Genomic DNA, 19,386 nt, shown 5'->3' on the forward strand with positions numbered 1-19,386 from the left:
CAATAATAAAATATTAATAAATAAATAAATAAATATATTTTGAGTTTAGAGTTTATTTTGGATGAAAACACTCAAAATAATTTTTTATTGTTCTGAGTTTTTTTATAATTTTTTTATTTTCAAAAATTTATTTTTAAAAATAGTAAAGAGAACGTATTTTTATTATTTTAGAAAATTAAAAATTAAAAATAATTTAAAAAAATTAAAGAGAACGCAAGGTTATTTTTTTTTATATTTTTCAATTACTTTATTAATAAAAATAGATAAGTCAAATGTTAAAACATCGATCAGGTTTTTTAACATGTCACCCCATTAATATAATACAATGGGCCAACTATCTCTTATTTAATGTTTTAATTATATTTTATCTAAAAGTCTATTTAAAATGGGTTGACCCTTTCATTTAGAATTTGATATTTAAAATTTGTGATTTTTTGTTAAAAATATTCGGTGCATGTTCGGTTTCATAATTTTTTTTTTACATTTTTAAAACCATTAAAAAACTTGTTCCAATTGAGGAAAATAAAAATCTTTTTTTAAAAAATCATTTTCTAAATTATTCTAATTTCAAAAAGGTCTTAAAGATATATTTTTTTCTTATAGAATTCAAAAGATAAGGAAAATGACTAGTACTACAAATTTATTTTTTAAAAAAATTATCTTTTAATTTTTTAACTTTAATTCTATAACTAAATATACTCTAATATTTTTTTAAAAAGCAATAATATTTATTTTTAAAAACTTTCAATTCATAAAATAAAGTTAAAAATAAAAAATAATTGAAGCTGAAAACTAAAAATTATTTTCTATAACTAAATACCTCCTTATACTTTAGACTTTAAAGTTTTTGTAATTTCAACAATGAATGAGAATATAAAATGAAATTGAAAACAAAAAATAATTTTCTACAACCTTAAATCTTAATTTCTTTGGGGATGTAATTTCTCTCTTAACTTTTTTTTTATTCATTTAGGGGTATCTAAATTTCCTTTGATTAATCTTCAAGAGAGGGTGAGCTTTCCCTTAATATACCTCTAAAATAAATTTAAATGCGATCACAATCTATATATATTTAGAGTTGGGTATTTAATGCAATTTACTTGAAATTTACCTTTTAATTTTATTAGTGCCTTTTAACTAATACTAACTTCTAATAATAATTATATTTTTTAAATTATTATATTAATTTAAATCTTAATATTTTACTTAAAACTTTAGAGTTTTACCACTTCCCTATCCTCGGTAAGGGTGATTTGTTTCTTTCTTTTTCAGTTGTTTCTCTCTTCCACTGAATTCCCAAAGAGACAAAGCTTGGGACTTTGAAATGTCAAATGTGGACTAGTCGTCGATATACTCTTTCCCGAGACCAAAACAGTAGCATGTGAAGAGTGAAGTGTTGCGATTCTACAGCAAACTCACCAAAAGAGGAAAGCAACCCCCAAACTCATTCCTCTTCTCTTCTCTTCGGATGATCCGGGCATTGCTCTTTGGTACTCTTCTGCACCATTTCATTTCTTGATAATGCTTTAGGGTTGATATTGATCTCGTACACTACCAAGATTCTGATTTCTCGATTTTCTTTTTCCCATTACTGGGACGTATTTATGGGTTTCAGTTAATGGCTCTTTTACGCAATTTGCATATTTTAATTATTTACTTCGTCTGACGACTCAGCCGGTGTATCTCTGTGTTTACTTGCATTCCTTCTTTTCCGTCATTCATTTACAGGTACTAGAAGAAATATTTGAGTGCAATTTTGGCAAATAGTCAATTATGTTTCTCAGTCTCTTATAAATAGTAAGGTTACCTTAGTTTGGACGTTTTTAGTTTGCTGCAATGGCTACGTGTTTGTCACCTTATTTTACACCTCCTGATACTCGAAGTGCAACTGGGGTTCTAACTGTTCATGGAGGGAGACTTTCTGTGGATGGACAATATGGAAGAGCAAGCTTTTTGAAGGTGTTTGATGACAAGAATGGGATCTTAGGTTCTATCCGAACCCAAAAGAATACTTTTTACTCTTCTCGGTTTAAATGCTCGGCTGATTCCCACAGTGTCAGCCAATATCGTAGTAAGGATCCATTTCTGGATCTGCATCCCGAAATTTCAATGCTTAGAGGTGAGGGGATTAACATGGTGACTAATCAAAGAGATGATGATCCAAGTGCAAGTGTCGCTGAAAGCTTGAGAGATTCATCGAGTGTGAGTAACTGCAATGAAGCCAAGGTCAAAGTAATTGGTGTTGGAGGTGGTGGATCAAATGCGGTTAATCGCATGATAGAAAGTGCAATGAAGGGCGTCGAGTTTTGGATTGTTAATACAGATGCTCAGTCCATGAGGATGTCGCCTGCACTTCCAAGGCATCGGTTGCAAATAGGTCAACAACTTACCAGAGGACTTGGTGCTGGTGGGAACCCAGATATTGGAATGAATGCTGCCAAGGAAAGCAAAGAATCAATAGAAGAGGCAGTTTTTGGTGCAGACATGGTCTTTGTGACTGTAAGTCTCAGGGTTCTGATGTTATTACCTTTGTAAGTTTCCATCTTATAGTGTTTATTGATACATTAGTTGGTGATTTGAGTAGGTGTCAATAAAAAATCATCATCAAGCTTTAATCCCTCTAAGTGGTGCCAATAAATTCTCTCTCATTATCTTTTGGTCTCAGCTCCACTCATTGTCTGAAATTCTTTAGGAAACATTTTCTACCTTGAAGGCCTAAGAAATTCTGATAAATTCATTGGCCTCTATTCAGTTAGATTCTTTCACAGTGAAGAGGCAGGCAAGACAAACTACCACTTCAATGTCAAATATTTTGGCTCAATGCGGATTCAATACTGGTTTCATTTACATGCATGGTCCTATTTACATTAGGTTTTTTCTTTAGATCTTGACAATTTAGCTAGTGCCTTGTCTTCTGCATATATTCCTGCCTATTCTGGTACATAATTGCTTGACTTTTCTTTTCTCTGCGCAATATATGATTCATTTACTCCTGAATGCTAATGCACTCTAAATACAGTTGCCTACTTTAATTACTTTAAACCTGACAGGCCTTCTCTTTGCATATTCTTAGATTTTGTCTGGTGCCCTATGCAAATAGGTAATGTTGTCCTATGGATGAAATTGAAATATTGGCAATCTTTTTTTCCAAAAGAATGCCATTACATGATGATTTTGGAGTTCAAAGTGATTACTTGGTTACTAATTATATCATGTATGTAAGCCCCTCGTTCATCTATTGCTTGTATAGTTTTTAGAGTTCCTCTTCCATGAAAACTTATAATTACGTTTTGCAGGCTGGAATGGGTGGAGGAACTGGCACTGGAGGGGCACCTGTAATTGCGGGAATTGCAAAATCAATGGGTATCTTAACTGTCAGTATCGTCACAACTCCTTTTTCATTTGAAGGACGAAGGAGGACAGTTCAAGCCCAAGAAGGGATTGCAGCTCTGAGGGAAAATGTTGACACACTAATTGTCATTCCAAACGATAAGTTATTGACTGCAGTTTCCCCTTCTACCCCAGTAACAGAAGCATTTATCCTGGCTGATGATATTCTTCAGCAAGGTGTTCGTGGTATATCTGATATAATTACGGTATGAAGTGCAAAATAACTTGTCATCAGACTTTCAATTTTTTATATCTGTTTAAAATTTTCAGACTGAGACTTGCACAATAATGTTAAGGAATCATGCTAGATGTACACCCATTTTGTACATCTTGAACTACATAAGGGGGTATTATGACCAAAATACCCTGCGCCTCACATGCGCTTCACGTGCCTCTATGCGCCTCATGAGGGGTTCTTTTGTCATAATACCCCCTTATGTAGCCCAAGATGTACAAAATGGGTGTACCAATAGCATTTTTCTAATGTTAAGTCCTTATTTCTCCTAAGTCTGTTTGGTTGGAGGAAGAATGTGACCTTTGGAGGTGGGGGAGAGGTTGCAAATAGAGAAGACAGAAGGCATGGAGATGTTTTGGTGTTATTTGTTATGAAGAAGCAAAGCTAGGGAGGGTTTTCCTTTATGGCCCATAAATTCCTACCTCCCAAGAATGATTTAATGATTTAATCATTTAAGTGTTTCTTCTTTTTTTTTTTTTTATATTGTTGCCCTGTAATTCTCTTCCCACCACATTGTGGGAGGTTGACGTGCTAAAAACCATTGAGTACTCTTCATGCCTCCCTAGGCATTCCTACTCAACCAAAGAAAGAATGGGCTACTATATATGTGCATCTTCCTCTCGTTTGGATGTTTTCCTTTCATTCCGACTTCCCTTTCTTTATGCATACCGTATTAAGCATGAGATTTTTTTTTTTTGGACATCCTTTGGCTTGCATAAGATAATTTTAGTATGAATCACTGTATACTTTGTTTTCATTTAGTAGTGTAATTACTGCAAGGGTGGCACTAGACCACATCTTCAGTGCACTCTGCGTATTCAGCCACAACCACCTATATGCTTTGAGCAAATACAAAGGCACATCCCTGTGGAATCATATGAGCAACCACTTATGTTCAGTCATCATTGTTTTGCATAGAAGTTTCATCTTAAATTGTTAATTTTTTCTGTATAAATAACTTAGAACATTGATCCCTGGATGTTGACACTAGTGCAAGCTGTTTATACCAGAATTCTTTGTGACTATATCTACTGTTTTACGTGGAGTAAATTATTTATAGTATGCCAGTCAGATTTTGTTAATCTTTTCAAGGGTAACTGATTTTCCCTGTATGTGTAGCCTTGGGGGCTTACACTCTTTTTATCACAGTCACGGTTATGTCCCTCACTTGCAGATCCCAGGGCTGGTGAACGTGGATTTTGCTGATGTGAGAGCTATTATGGCAAATGCAGGTTCTTCACTAATGGGAATTGGAACTGCAACTGGTAAATCTAAGAAGCTGCTTGAATAAATGATGTTTGACATGTTAAATACTCCAGTTGTGTTCTTGGATACTTTTCCAATAGGCTGAAAAGGAAATCAAAAGCTTCAATTTTGTCCCTTCTACAAAATTTTGGCCATTTTCTCATTTTGTGCTTCACCAGCAACCCTTTAAATCTTTAGTTTCCCTGTAATTACTTATTCTTGTTCGTCTTTTAGTCAATTGTAGGGTTCTCAACCATCTGCTTTTTGATCATGCTATTGACATCAGATGTGACCTAAGGGTTCAATGTACGAACTCCAGGAATATTGTAAAATGTGTGGATATAAAAGTAGACGCAGTCTTTCCAATTTCATTTTTTCTTTCTCCTATCTTCTTAGGCTGATTATGTATGCCAAAATCAGAGCTCAAACTTCAGATATGAATTATCTGTCAAATTTGCTCTTATGTAGGGAAAACTAGAGCAAGAGATGCTGCACTAAATGCCATCCAATCACCCTTGTTAGATATTGGCATAGAGAGGGCTACTGGAATTGTGTGGAATATCACTGGTGGTAGCGATTTAACTTTGTTCGAGGTCTCTCTCTATCCCGGCCCCATGATAACAAATGTTGAGTTTTACCTTTGTAATAATAATATTCACGTGTTTGTATTTTGTTAGGCCATCTTCTGAAGATAACTGTCATGACCCAAGAATCTATAGAAGGGCAATATAGTAATAGGTTGATAATAGTTATTAGAAGATATTTTAGATATTTTGGCAATTGGTTAGAAGCACATGGGTGCTGTTATGCAGTTAGTTAGGAGCAAATATGCCTATATAAGGCTATGTAAACGGATGGGATATGATATGCTGAAAATTGATATTGAATCTTTGATTTTCCTCTCTACATTTCTCTCTAAATCTCCCTTCCGTTTCTCTCTATTACTCTCTCCCTTTCTACTGATTTCTTCCCCCCATTTCTGCTCCATTTCCTCCTCCAATCATTCTGTTATCAGTTCTATTTCAATTATGACTTCTTCCCCAATTCAATCCCTCCCCAATTACTTCTTAAACCTGTTATGAACCCTAGGTTCATGACAATAACCCTGTCTGAACTAATTTTGAGCCAACCTCTAAACCTTTTTAAATGTATACACTTTTATATGATACCTCACTACTGCCTTTTGATCCCAATAAGGGCAATTAGTCATGAAGTACTTAGGGCCCTAGCCTCCATTTTTATGTAATGATCTTGAATCCTCCTTTTGTATCTTCCTGATTAGAGTATTGTAGATATCAGCCATCATCAGCATTGACATAGAAAGTCCATTGTCCAGCCGCATAATGTGGCACTATCTTATTGCTGACCACCATCGCCACCATAGATCTTACTCCAACACCAACTACCTGAAGGGAAATCATGTAAAGAAGCCATGGATGACTGAGGTGGCTCTCCAAAAGGACACCCAGAAATAGATTCTATCTGCCCATTCACAGATTTTGCTTTCTTTTCATCTTCTCTATGTGTGTGTGCACATGCGCCATATGCTTTGAGGAAAGAAAGGGTCTTTTGTCTAGAAAACTAACCAGATTGTTCATGTTATCTGTAGCATAAACTGCTGCACATGGTTGCTGACAAGAAATAACCCTTTTCTGCATTATCTATATTTGCTCTTATTCTTTTTAGTTTATTGTTAATTGTGAGTGCCTATATACTCTTATTTCTGTGAGTTCTTAGAGACATTTTGTCCAAAAGACTTTTTTGGTAACCAGCTGCAGCCTATATAAACCTACCATTTTTGTTCCCTTTTGGGAGATCAAAGAAGATAGCTCATGTCTAATAAAGATTCTAAGTGCCTCCTAGCTTACATGAATGATAGACAATTTTTGCTTGTGTTTTAACTTATTAGGTGTTTGCTTACAGTGGCAGCAAACCTGGCATCTTTCTGATTCTTAAACAGGACAGTCTCCATCTATCTATATTTCTGAATCTAAGAAATTGGCATTCCTGTTGATACATATACTCTTGATTTTGTATGAAATATCTATAGGTTAATGCTGCAGCAGAGGTTATCTATGATCTTGTGGATCCGAGTGCCAACTTAATATTTGGTGCGGTATTAGATCCAACTCTCAGTGGTCAGGTAAGTTTATGTGTCCTAAGAATGGCAAGCACAACATCCTCATTATCTTTAATGACATGGACAACTGTTGTATCATGCATTCTTATTATTGCAATCATAGAGAATCTACATAGTAGTCGGTGGCTTTCCATTTAATTGTTCAATTAAGGAGACCTGCAGGACAAAAATTCTCATGTATTCATGATTGTCAAAAGATGGTATCATTGACAGATGGAAGTTAAGTTCTTCGAGCATGAATTCATAAGGATTTTTTGTTGTAATTCTTCTTCGAGGGAGGGCTACGCATTGGCATTGCCAATGGTTGCAATCTTTGTTGTAATGCATATTCAGCATAAAAAAGTGGATATTGTAAATGGGTCATCAGTTGGAATAGTTCGCATGCGTAATGCTATTGAAACTGTCATGTAGGGCAAGAAAATTAGTGCTTGACATGGATGAGATTATATAGGATGTTGCACCATGCAGCAGCTTTACATTTTAATTTACTGTACTACTAATTACTAAAAATATGAGACCATGTGTGATAAAAATAGGCAGCATTCTGTGATATATAATACAAGTCTGGAACCCAACAAAGTCTTTGAATATTTGAGATCTGCTGCTTGTTTAAAAATTTTCTTATTTGATGTTCTGCATTATAGCAGCCTTCAAAAGCCACTTTCTTTTTTAGCAACGCCAACAATTTTATAATCTGCAAGTTTGTGTGATGAGAGTCAACCAATAATAGAATGGCATTCGACTTAGCTTTTGTCATCAGTGAGGGTGTTGACTAATCTTTCCGACTCCAGCAAGGCCTTTGGCTAGGGTGTTTGACAAGCTTCTAATGGTTCAAAGAGAGTGTCTGATTATTCTGATGGCTGTGGATGAGTCCATTGGTGGTTCTGATGGTTGATGCTGGTTTGTTGGACTTCAGCTGGTAATGGGTACAACTTCTGGGAGAGTGTCAGCAAGGGCCTGTGGTTCTGATAGTTTGATGGTAAAGACAGGGGCTTTGTTTGGGGTATCACTTGGGTTCTGGGATAGTGTGCTTCTGCTAATGGCTTGCAGTGGTCCATTGATTAATGTTGGAACACTGTTGATTGCTTGTTGCTGTAGATCCTGCAAGACATATCAATTGAAGATGCGCTATTGCTGTAAGTTGGTGGTGAAGGTTGTGATGAAGATTGTTGATTGATTCTGTTTTATTTTGTGACATGGCTGTTCAATCAACAACTCCAGAGATGCTGCTGTTGCTGAAAAGCTAGTGGTTGCTGTAATGGTGATACCGATGGAAGTTTAGAATGGTTTGCACTGATACCAACTTGATATGGATAGCTAGAAACTTCTGAAAGATTGAAAAAGAGAAGAATTAGGGGAGAAAACACAGAAGAAGAGGGAATAGAGAGTGAGGAAATTCAGGGAGAGGAAGTTCAGCAAAATTCGAACTCAATATCACTCAAAGCCGCTTTTCTAATTATGTCCTAAGCCTTATATGCTGAAACTAAAAGATAATTTTAAACCTCTAAACAAATCCATAGATAAAGATAAAATCTAAATAAATCATTAAAAATTTTAAATTCTAAAATTTAAACTGAAGATTTCGACCGAAAAGCATAAATATTCATTATGTGCAGCCCTGCTTATAGGGTTGGAAATTACAGCTATAGAAAGTTTACAATAGGAAGGATTACAACACATTTAGGAAAGATTATGATACAATGGGATTAGGAAAGATTCCTAATCTGTTTAAGAAACTAATCTAATCAAGATAAAATCTAAAATAAATCATTCCTTAAATAAAACATTCTAAAAATAGGCTGCAACCTCTTCTTCTTTTCTTTCCTTTCATGTCAACACTCTCCCTTAAGCTGGTGAATAAATATCTATCATTCCCAACTTGCATATTAGATCTTCAAATCTTCTAGTTGGCAATCCTTTTGTCAAACAATCTGCTACCTGTTGTTCAGAAGAAACATAGGGAATTTGAATGATACCTTTTTCAAGCTTTTCGTTTATAAAATGTCGCTCAATCTCAATGTGCTTGGTCCTGTCATGCTGTACAGGATTATGTGCAATGCTTATGGCTGATTGGTTGTCACAAAATAACTTGATTGGTTCCTTGACATCAATCTTCAAATCTTTTAGCACAATCCCCATCCATAGTAACTCACATAGGCCAAGTGCCATATCCCTAAACTCGGCTTCAGCACTTGACCTTGCCACTATGCTCTGCTTCTTACTTCGCTAAGAGACTAAGTTCCCTCCTAAAAACATGCAATACCTTGTAGTAAATCTCCTATCACTTACAGATCCAACATAGTCTGCATCTGTATACCCCTGTATATCCAAAGCACCTCCTACTTTAAATAAGATTCATTTACCTGGGGTTGTTTTCAAGTAGCACAATATTCTCCTTACAGCATGCATATGACTCTCTGTCGGGCAATGCATAAATTGACTTACTAAACTCACTGCATAGGCTATATTTGACCTAGTGTGTGATAAGTAAATCAAACGCCCTACTAACCTCTGATATCTACCTTTATCCACTAGTGGGCTGTCGGTGTCTTCTCCTAATTTCACATTAGGCTCTATTGGAGTACATACTCCTTTGCTTCCCAATAGACCTGTCTCCTTCAAAAGATCCAATACATACTTACATTGGGATAGAAATATACCTTCTTTGGAGTAGGCTACCTCTATTCCCAAAAAATACTTAAGTAATCCCAGGTTTTTGATCTCAAAATTTTGGGCCAGTTTGCTCCTTAGATCTTGTTGTTCATCCATATTATTCATGTCACAATGATGTCATACACATAAACCAACAATGTAGTCATTTTTCCCTTTCCCGAGTGCTTGAAGAAGAGAGTATGGTCTCCTCTACTCTGGTGATACCCCATACACTTCATAGCTTTAGAGAACCTGTCAAACCAAGCTCTTGGTGACTGCTTGAGGCCATATAGTGCATTTTTAAGTCTACACACCTCATCTTCTTTTCCTTCCTTAAATCCCGGTGGCTGCTCCATGAAGACCTCTTCTTCTAAATCATCATGAAGAAGTGCATTCTTCACATCTAGTTGGTGTAATTGCCATCCATAGTGAGCTGCTAAGGACAAGAGAATTCTTACCGTGGTCATCTTGGCCACTGGAGCAAAAGTCTCCAAGTAATCAATTCCATATGTCTGGGTGTAGCCTTTGGCCACCAATCGAGCTTTATACCTCTCCAATGAGCCGTCTGCATTGTACTTTAGGTTGAACACCCACCTACTGCTAGGGCTGGCAATAAACTGAGCTACTCGTGAGCTGGCTCAAGACTTGACTCGATAATTGGCTCAATAAATTAGCTCGTGACACAAATGAACCAAGTTTGAGTTCAAATATTTGGCTCATTTAGTAAATAAGCCGAGCTTGAGCTACCATTAGCTCGACTCATTTGGCTCACGAGCCAGCTCGATATACTTATATATATTAATTTTATAAATTTATTAAATAAAAAAATATTTATTACTTAATACTCAATAATATAAATATATACTTAATAATTTTATAAATATATTATTTAAATATAAATAAATATATATTATATACCACATATATTATTTAAATATATATATATATACATAAAAAAAGGTAATAGTCAGTTTCGAGCTGAGTCGAGCCAGCTTGTAGTCATCGAGTCAACCTCAAGCTAAAAAAATCAACTCATATTGAGCTTGAGCCGAGCTATGAGCCGAGCTAAAATCAATTGATTTGAGCTCGAGCTCGGCTTATTGCCAGCCTTACCTATAGTCCACTGGAACCACTCTCTTTGGCTTAGGTACCAAATCCCATGTGTTGTTTTTCTTTAATGCCCGCATCTCCTCCTGCATGGCTAGTTCCCATTTTTTATCCTTTAAAGCCTCTTCCACCAAATTAGGAATAACAATGGTATCTAGAGTGGTCAAAAACTTATATGTCTTGAGGACAACCTGTGATAGGAGAGATAGTTGGCTAGAGGATGCTGAGTGCATCTTCTAACACCTTTTCTAATGGCAATAGGAATATCTAAATTAGTAGCAAAGGAATGAACAGGATCAAGGGAACAAACCTTCATAGAATCTAGCTGGGGATCGGATGTTTCATGCTGAGAATGAGACATGAACTGTTGTTTCCTGTGATACACAAAAGGAGAGCCCTTGAACCTTACTGGAGATGTTGATAATCCAGATTGATGAGTTTGCTTAGGGCTTGGGTACTCATTTGGGACAATGAGAGAGTGATCACTCGAAGATAAGGGGACAGAACCAGTATGCAGGACAGGATTAGGAATAGAATGTTTAGGGTCTATTGATGTTGAAGAATGTGGACCAAGGTCCAGACTAGGAAAGAGATTGGACACGTGGTCTTCAATCGTATGATTCTCCGCCTGAAGACCAAGGGTAGAATGACCGAAATAAGGTTGTGACTCAACAAAAGTCACATCTTTTGAAACAAGAAATTTCCGAGTAAGGGGATGATAGCACTTATAGCCCTTTTGTGTAGGAGAATAACCAAGGAAAAGACACCTAAGTGCCCTAGGGTCCAACTTGTCTCGAGTATGAGGTGGAACATGAACAAAGGCTGCACAACCAAAGACCCTAAAAGGAAGAGGGGTATGTAGGTTAAAAGAGGGGAAAAAATGTAGAAAGGCATTGAAAAGGACTGTTGTTCCCAAGAACCCTAGATGATACCCGATTGATTAGATAGGTTGCGGTCAAGACAGCCTCTCCCCAGAAGATTTTTGAAACATTATGATGATGAAGAAGAGTTCTAGTGACATTGAGTAGGTGTCTCATCTTCCGCTTAGCCACTCTAGTTTGTTGTGGAGTGTTAATGCAGGAAGACTCGTGAATAACCCCCCTTTGTCTTGAAAGAACTTATGCAAGTGTTGATTAAAATAATCCCTTGCATTATAAGTTCGAAATTTCTGAATAGGAGTGCCAAATTGAGTTAGAATCATTGAATAAAAGGTAACACAATGCTAACAGTAGCCTTATCCTTAAGAAGGAAAACCCAAGTCATTCTAATACAATTATCTATGAATGTAACAAACCATCTAGTGTCAGAACAATTGAGAATCGTAAATGGACCTCAAACATCCGAATAAATGAGAGCAAAAGGACATGAGGATCTTTTATTACTAATAGGATAGGAAACATGATGATGTTTGGAAAGTTCACATACATCACAATGAAAGACACTAGGATCCACATGTTCAAATAAAACAGGAAACATAGCTTTGAGTAAGGGAAAAGGTGGATGCCCGAAGCGGTAGTGATGAAGCCAAATGTCACTACTAGAAGACTGAGAAGTGCAGGCTGATTTAGGCTGAAATCTGGATTGAATGTGATGGGGCTACAAGGTCTCATTTCTCAAAACATACAACCCATGTTTCTCTTCAGTAGCTCCAATTATCCTCCCCGTAGCCTTTTCCTAAAACTCACAAGAATAAGGAAAGAAAATGATTCAACAATTTAGATCTTTAGTGAGTTGATGAACTGAAATCAAGTTAGTGGACAAATTAGGAACATATAAGACTCTTTGAACAAAAAGTTTAGGACTAAGAGTGACTTGTCCCTGACCTTTGATCGGAATAGAAGTCCCATTAGCAATAACAATCTGTTTAGGTGTCACAAGAGGCTGATAGGTATCAGAAACATTTGGATTAGAGGACATATGGTCTGTAGCTCCTGAATCTAGAATCCATATATCATTCCTATTGGTTTTAGAGGCTGTTAAAGAACTCAAATGGAAACTATTACCTAGCTGATTACCTTGCTGGGTAATAGAGCATGATCCATCCTGAAGAGTTTTCAAGAACATCTTGAGTTTGCTAACTTCATCAGCAAGCTTGCTGATTTCATCAGCTTTCAACTGATTTTGCTCCAACTCAGGTGCTGCCTCGGTTTTTTCCATCGGCTCTTCTTGCCTATTTGAAAAATAGGCCTGATTTCGAGAGGTCATATTCTTGAAGTCCCCTAGTTTCTGCGACACAACCTCCTTCCCATGCAATTTAAAACATGTCTCTCGAGTATGCTTCGGCCTCTTGCAATGAGAACATCATAATCCTTCTGTTCTATGCGTTTTGTTCTGTCCATCAGTCCACATACCTTCCTTTCCTTGCAGCCTACCCTGCACATCGCCTCTTCCTTGCAGTGGTTTAAATTTGGACCCTGCTCATTTGTTTGTAAACATTGCTGATCCTTCATAAGTCATATTACCCAGCATTGCTGTCCTCCTATTTTTTTCACTTCAAACAACTATAAACACTTCATTAAGGGATGGAAGTTTTTTCTTTCCAAGAATCTGCACTCGAACTTGATCATACTCATTATTAAGTCCTGCTAAGAACTCTACAACTCTATCCCTTTCAAAAATTGAATGAAGAGTGGCTGCATCTTTCCCACATTTCATTTTAATGTTCTGGTAGTGGTCAAGTTCCAGCCAAAAATCATTCATTTTGTTGTAATATTCAGTGATTGTTGAGACCCCTTGCTTAGTACTATGTAACTTCATCTTAATCTTGTAAATAACCGACGCATCTTGAACCTTAGAGTAGGTACGCCTAACCGTTTCCCATATATCTTTAGCAGAGGATAAGAACATGTAATTTTTACTAACCTCTGGTTGCATAGCATTCCATAGCCATGACATGATCATGGAATCCTCTATATCCCAAGCTTTAAACCCTGGATCAGATTTTTGTGGACTAGGCTCTGTCAAGTGGTGAATCTGTCCCTTCCGCTTTAGGAATGTTCGAACCAGCTGTGCCCACAGTAAGTCGTTGCGTCCGTCCAGCCTGTATGACTGATGCACCCCTGGTTAAATCGCTGGAAGAAAAACCTCCTATTGGAGCATCAACTCCATTATTCTCACCGAATGTCATGGCTGAAATTGGTGTTATTTCTGATATTTCTGACATGATCAGAAAGAAAAATGTCTAGCAATGAAGGCAAAGACAAGAAGGAATTTCAAGACTTGTGCGACTAAAAGTATGGCAACAATCGGCCAAAAACAATCAAGGAAGAAGAGCAAGGAATCAGCAATGAAGGCCGGGGAATGGACTGAAATATAGAAAGCAATGAAGATTGGAAATCATAGGGCAATCAGAAGTGGCTCTGATACCATGAAGATTTCGAACGGAAAGCATAAATATTCATTATGTGCAGCCCTACTTATAGGGTTGGAAATTACAGCTATAGAAAGTTTACAATAGGAAGGATTACAACACATTCAAGAAAGATTATGATACAATGGGATTAGGAAAGATTCCTAATCTGTTTAAGAAACTAATCTAATCAAGATAAAATCTTAAATAAAGCATTTCTAAAACAGGCTGCAGCCTCTTCTTCTTTCATTTCCTTTCATGTCAACATAAACAATACCTAAATCCTAATATCATACATTAAAATTAATAATTCTAATTTCTCATCACCTTTGTTTGAGAGTTGGGGGGGGGGGGGGGGGGGGGTGTGGCTGGCAATGCCACCTTAACCTTATCCTAATCTTGAATCTAAAAGGAGTAGGCAGTTGATGGAATTTGAAGATGCTATTTACTACTGCTAAATAGCTGTGAGTATAGGACCTCCAACATCATCATCCCAAGCTGTAATTGCACTAGGTGGGGTTGGTTATATGAATCCCCTTATATTGAGTATAGAGCCTCCCTTTTGAAGGTTGTGTAACACTGCCTCATTCCTGTGCCACCATATAGATCCGAGATATAAAGCATGAAAAAGGATGCATTTGGCAGTTTGGAGAGCAGGTATCTGTGCTTGAACGTGTGGGGTATGGTCTCTGTGGAGTTTTGATCTGATTTGATGTGTTATATTCCAATAGCAATTACTGAAATAGATAATGGGAATGGGGAAAGATTCCAGATCTTTGACTAGAGAAGATGGGGGAAGGTTCAAAGGCCAAAGGACTGCATGGAGAATAACTATTCACGGGCAACATTTAAGGTAAAATGACCTCTCACCTGTTAAACTTCACACTTTCTTAACTGGTTCATCATTCTGAAGGTACATAGTATTTTTTGTTGGAACCCAGAATTAAGCTTAGAGGAGTGGGCAAGAATAGTATCCAGTATGTTGTTCAGCTGGAGATTTCTAACTTCTGAGGGGGTTGTAGGGATACAACCCATCCTAGACTGAAGTGGTTGCCCCGAATTATCAGATGTCACCCAAATAATTCTGCAATTATCAATCTGCCAATTTATGTCATCATCAAGATTTTGAAGCTGATCACAGATTCTCTCCATCCTGTTGAAGCATGGGAGAATTCATCTGGTCTGTGAAGATGGGGAAAATTATTTGGATTTTGGAACTTAATGCCCAGTTGGTTTATCTATTATCAGCCAGCCTAGTCTTATGAGTGGCCTTACGATGAACCTGAAGATCCCTAATGCCCATTTCTCTTTGTCAATAATCCTTGACAACAGGGAAAACCGGTCTCTTTTTTATTTGAAGGAGTTCCAGAAGCTTATAGGCATTAACGAAGTAGTTTGGCATAGAGTTTGAAACATATTCAACTTACTGGCCATCGTGTCAATGGAAGTTGGTAGTACAGTGATTTTATTCCAGACTGTAATTTGTATAGGGTATCATGGAAAATACATTTATCTCTTCCCATGATCTAAATTCTCTTTGCTTGCTGTAACAAATATCTTCTTGACATATGCTACCCAGTGTCCCTTTAAAGCTAAAAGGGGCGTTTTGTTAGACAGTTATAAGACTATTTTTGTTTCATGGCTTAGAATGTTGGTCAATTTCGTACCAAAATGTGCAAAATATGAACATAATTGAAATGAGGAAGCTATAGTGGATATTCGGCCATACAAGAAAAAATAAAATAAGGAATGAGATTGTGCATTACAAAGTTGGAGTTATGATTAGTGTTATTAAAGACCCGAGGTGCACTAAGGCACAAAAGGGTGTTGGAGCGCGAGGCGCATAGCGAGGCATGTATTTGGTGGAACTAGGTGCATGTTAACTAAAAAAAAAAAGAAAAATATATATACTAGTTGAATAATAAGATATAAAATAGATCTTAACTCTTGATAACATATTCACAAGCATCAAGAAAATTAAAAAGTTCAACATATACTAACTAAAAAATATTAAAACAAGTGATATATCTGTAAATTTCAGTAAAACACATCCCATCATATTTGAGCAACTTGCATATAAGCATCGCAAAAGTTAAAATTTTGTAAGAAATTTTAAAATCTATTATTGGCATATATATATATGTAATGAAAAGAACAATAAAAAATGCCAAAATATGCAATTAAGTGTTAAACAATTTAGAGGTCTTAAATCTTAATTAAGAGTAAGTAATTATGTATTTTAAATAATCTAAAAATTATCCTCATCATCAACATAAAACATTTTCATATTTTTATCATTAAAAGCATCTTCTTCCACATCATCTCCATCTCCATCTTCATCAAGTTCAAATTCAATTGAAGCATTTGAAGTAGTAGCCCTTTTACTCATTGTCAAATTTAGAGTTGAAGCAATAAATATAAACCCTAAATAGTAAAAAATTAAATAAAGTAATAAACAGTAAATATAAATCCTAAAAACTGTTAAAAAAAGCTAGGTGCGCTTAAGCCCAATGTTAAGCCTGCCTGCGGGGCTGGCTCAAGGGGCAGGCTAGTGAGGCATGTGCCTATGGCCCCCAAAATAGGGGGCCTCCAAAAAGATTTCAAAAGCCAGCCATGTCTGCCAGCTGTTGTCCAAAATTGTTCTATTTTTAATTAACAATTGAAAAAAGAGATAAATAATTATAAAAGAATCAAAAATAAATGAAATGATGAAAGCTGCTGAAATAAAACAATTATTTTAATTTTATTATTAAAATAAAATTAATAAATTTTTTATTTTTTATTAAGGAGTTGGGGGGCCCTAAATTGATAATGGCCTAGGACTCCCGAATCCCTTGAGCCGACCTGCCTGCTTGGGAGCATTCCAGGCACCAAAGGTGTGTCTAAGATATGGGAGATGTGATTGTGATGGTTTGAATATATGAGAAGAAGAATGATAAATGCAACTATGAGACGAGTAGATAAGGAGGAGCAAGTTTGTGACAAAAGGAGAGTAAGACCAAAGAAAACCAAGTGAGAAACGCTTATGCAATATAGGACATAATAGCCCTATAAAAGATATAACCATAAATAGAGATGGTTAGAGGTTTAGAATTCTTGTAGTTGACTCCCCAAGTGAGATTAAGACTTGTGATTGTTATCATATGTTACACAAAAGGAATGGCTGCTAATAGCTACATCAAGGGAGAAGATGGGCGTTAACCAGGCTTACTGACTACCACTTGCAGCCTGGCAAACTTTGAGAGATACGAGCAGAGAGTTTTAAATTCAAGGTCACTGATTACCTCAAATAGAAGAGAAGCAGCAATCGGGAATTTACCAGAGCAGAATGCAAGGATCAGTACATGCTGGTGTTTATGGCCAACAATGTTCAAGGAGGGAAATATCTCAGCAGACCACCTACTAAGTACATCTAAAAGAAGAAAGGAAGATAGGGATTTCCATAGCATTGTACCATTTGTTAGTTGTACACATTCTTGAACTGGCAGTATATATAGATCATTGTATGATTAATCCTGACTGCTAATAGCTTTATGTATATATATCTTTTCCATTAACAAGAACCAAGTAGGCTTTGCATATTGCATGTCACCAAGGAAACACTTGCTGTTCACAAACTCATTTTGACAGAACAGACCCCCTAACTGCGCTCTGCTTTTAGCCTGCTGCTGTTTCTGAACCGAAATTCACACTTTGTGCTGTTTTTCTTCAGGTCAGTATCACTCTAATTGCCACTGGATTCAAACGCCAAGAAGAAAGCGATGGGAGCCCCCTACAGGTATCAGTCGATCCCCATCACAACCATGAAACTTCCCAACAGCCACCCCCCTTTCTAAGTTCATTTACTTGGGATCGAAATGCAGGCCAGTCAGCTAGCACAGGGGGTCATCGCGGGTTCAGTTGAGATCCCTGAGTTCCTGAGGAAGAAAGGCCACTCGCGCTATCCAAGAGCTTAAATCTACTCTCATACTTGCCCCCTATGTACCTCTTCCAATCTCAGCTTCTTGATTTCAATTTTTCTGGAACCTAGGCATATTCTTGTGGGTAGATAAGTTTCCATTTTGCTATCAAATGACTTTAGCTCCCGGGGAACATACTGCATACTACATACTGCATACTGCTTCTTCCCCTAATAAAACACAGTTTGTTTTTAGGTTCCAACTTTGAGTTTTCTGTTTTCGTTTTCATTTGGTATTTGGAAACAAAATTACACAACTGCTTGCTTCTTTTCTTGTTTGGTTTTTAATTTCATGGGGGTTACCTTCATCTGCCTTTCTTCTCCAATGAGATTTGATTGTCCAAACAAGAATTGGATATTTCTCAAACAGATGCATAAACTAACCAACCAGCGGGCAGCATTGATGTATCTAATTGTTGACAAACTTGGCTCCAGATTTGAACTGTGAATCGTAATCCGGAATTGAATTAAATCCTAAGATTCGTTATGTATATTTTAAATTAATAAATATATCAAATTTAAATGTCTAATATTCAATATATATATATCTTCAGGTACTAAATAAATAAAAGTATATCAATTCATCTTCTAAGTTCTAAAATTAATCATTGAGTATACGAATTAAGTTTAAAATTAAATTAAATCATACAATTCAAATCGTAATTTGTGCAATTTTAACAACCATAACCCAAACCATGAAGACCCTAACCCAATTGCAGAGACATGATTTGACTGCTCAAACTTATGGGCTCAAGAAAAGAGAAGATATGCATGCCCGCTTACAACTTATTTGCCAAACCATCCACATCTCTAGTATTACTATTACCCAAATGACATTGGAGTCAAGACCCATTAGACGTGAAAAGATGAAAGAAATATGGAGGTTGAGACTTTAATCAAGCCACTATCAACTATCCTATAAAAAGCAAAATAAAAAAATAAAATAAATAGTGGTAGTTGTGGCGTACCTCACAAATATCCTCTTGGCCTACCTCTCTTCCAGACAAGTCCCCATCTCACATAAGTTCCCATTTTATATAATATAGATGGAACATATTTTCTTATAATTTTCCCAATAAATAATAATACTCTTTGGCTAAAAGCTTAAAAGTCACAATATCACCCTCACCCTCACCCTCCTATCAAAATCTTCTCAACCTAGCAATCACTCTCACTTCCTTTATAGCCTGTCTTTTCCTTCAATTTCTATTTCTTTATATATGGATGGAAATTAAAGCTTATTCCATAGAGATATTTTATTGCAATTATGTAATAATTATAACAATTTTAATCACAAATATACAAAAATA

General features: G+C 36.3%; 1 protein-coding gene across 1 annotated transcript; it reads left to right on the top strand.

The window, feature by feature from the left end:
* Nucleotides 1-1,293: 1,293 nt before the first annotated feature.
* On the top strand, nucleotides 1,294-18,389 carry LOC127789508 (cell division protein FtsZ homolog 2-1, chloroplastic-like). Its single transcript, XM_052318385.1, has 8 exons — nucleotides 1,294-1,490; nucleotides 1,729-2,499; nucleotides 3,297-3,596; nucleotides 4,800-4,890; nucleotides 5,339-5,463; nucleotides 6,921-7,013; nucleotides 17,831-17,896; nucleotides 17,982-18,389. Exons 2-8 carry the CDS (start codon nucleotides 1,837-1,839, stop codon nucleotides 18,072-18,074), a joined length of 1,431 nt encoding a protein of 476 aa, XP_052174345.1. The 5' UTR covers nucleotides 1,294-1,490; nucleotides 1,729-1,836; the 3' UTR covers nucleotides 18,075-18,389.
* Nucleotides 18,390-19,386: the final 997 nt, after the last annotated feature.

Source organism: Diospyros lotus, chromosome 14 (genome assembly GCF_014633365.1).
Source record: "Diospyros lotus cultivar Yz01 chromosome 14, ASM1463336v1, whole genome shotgun sequence".
Lineage (NCBI taxonomy): Eukaryota > Viridiplantae > Streptophyta > Magnoliopsida > Ericales > Ebenaceae > Diospyros > Diospyros lotus.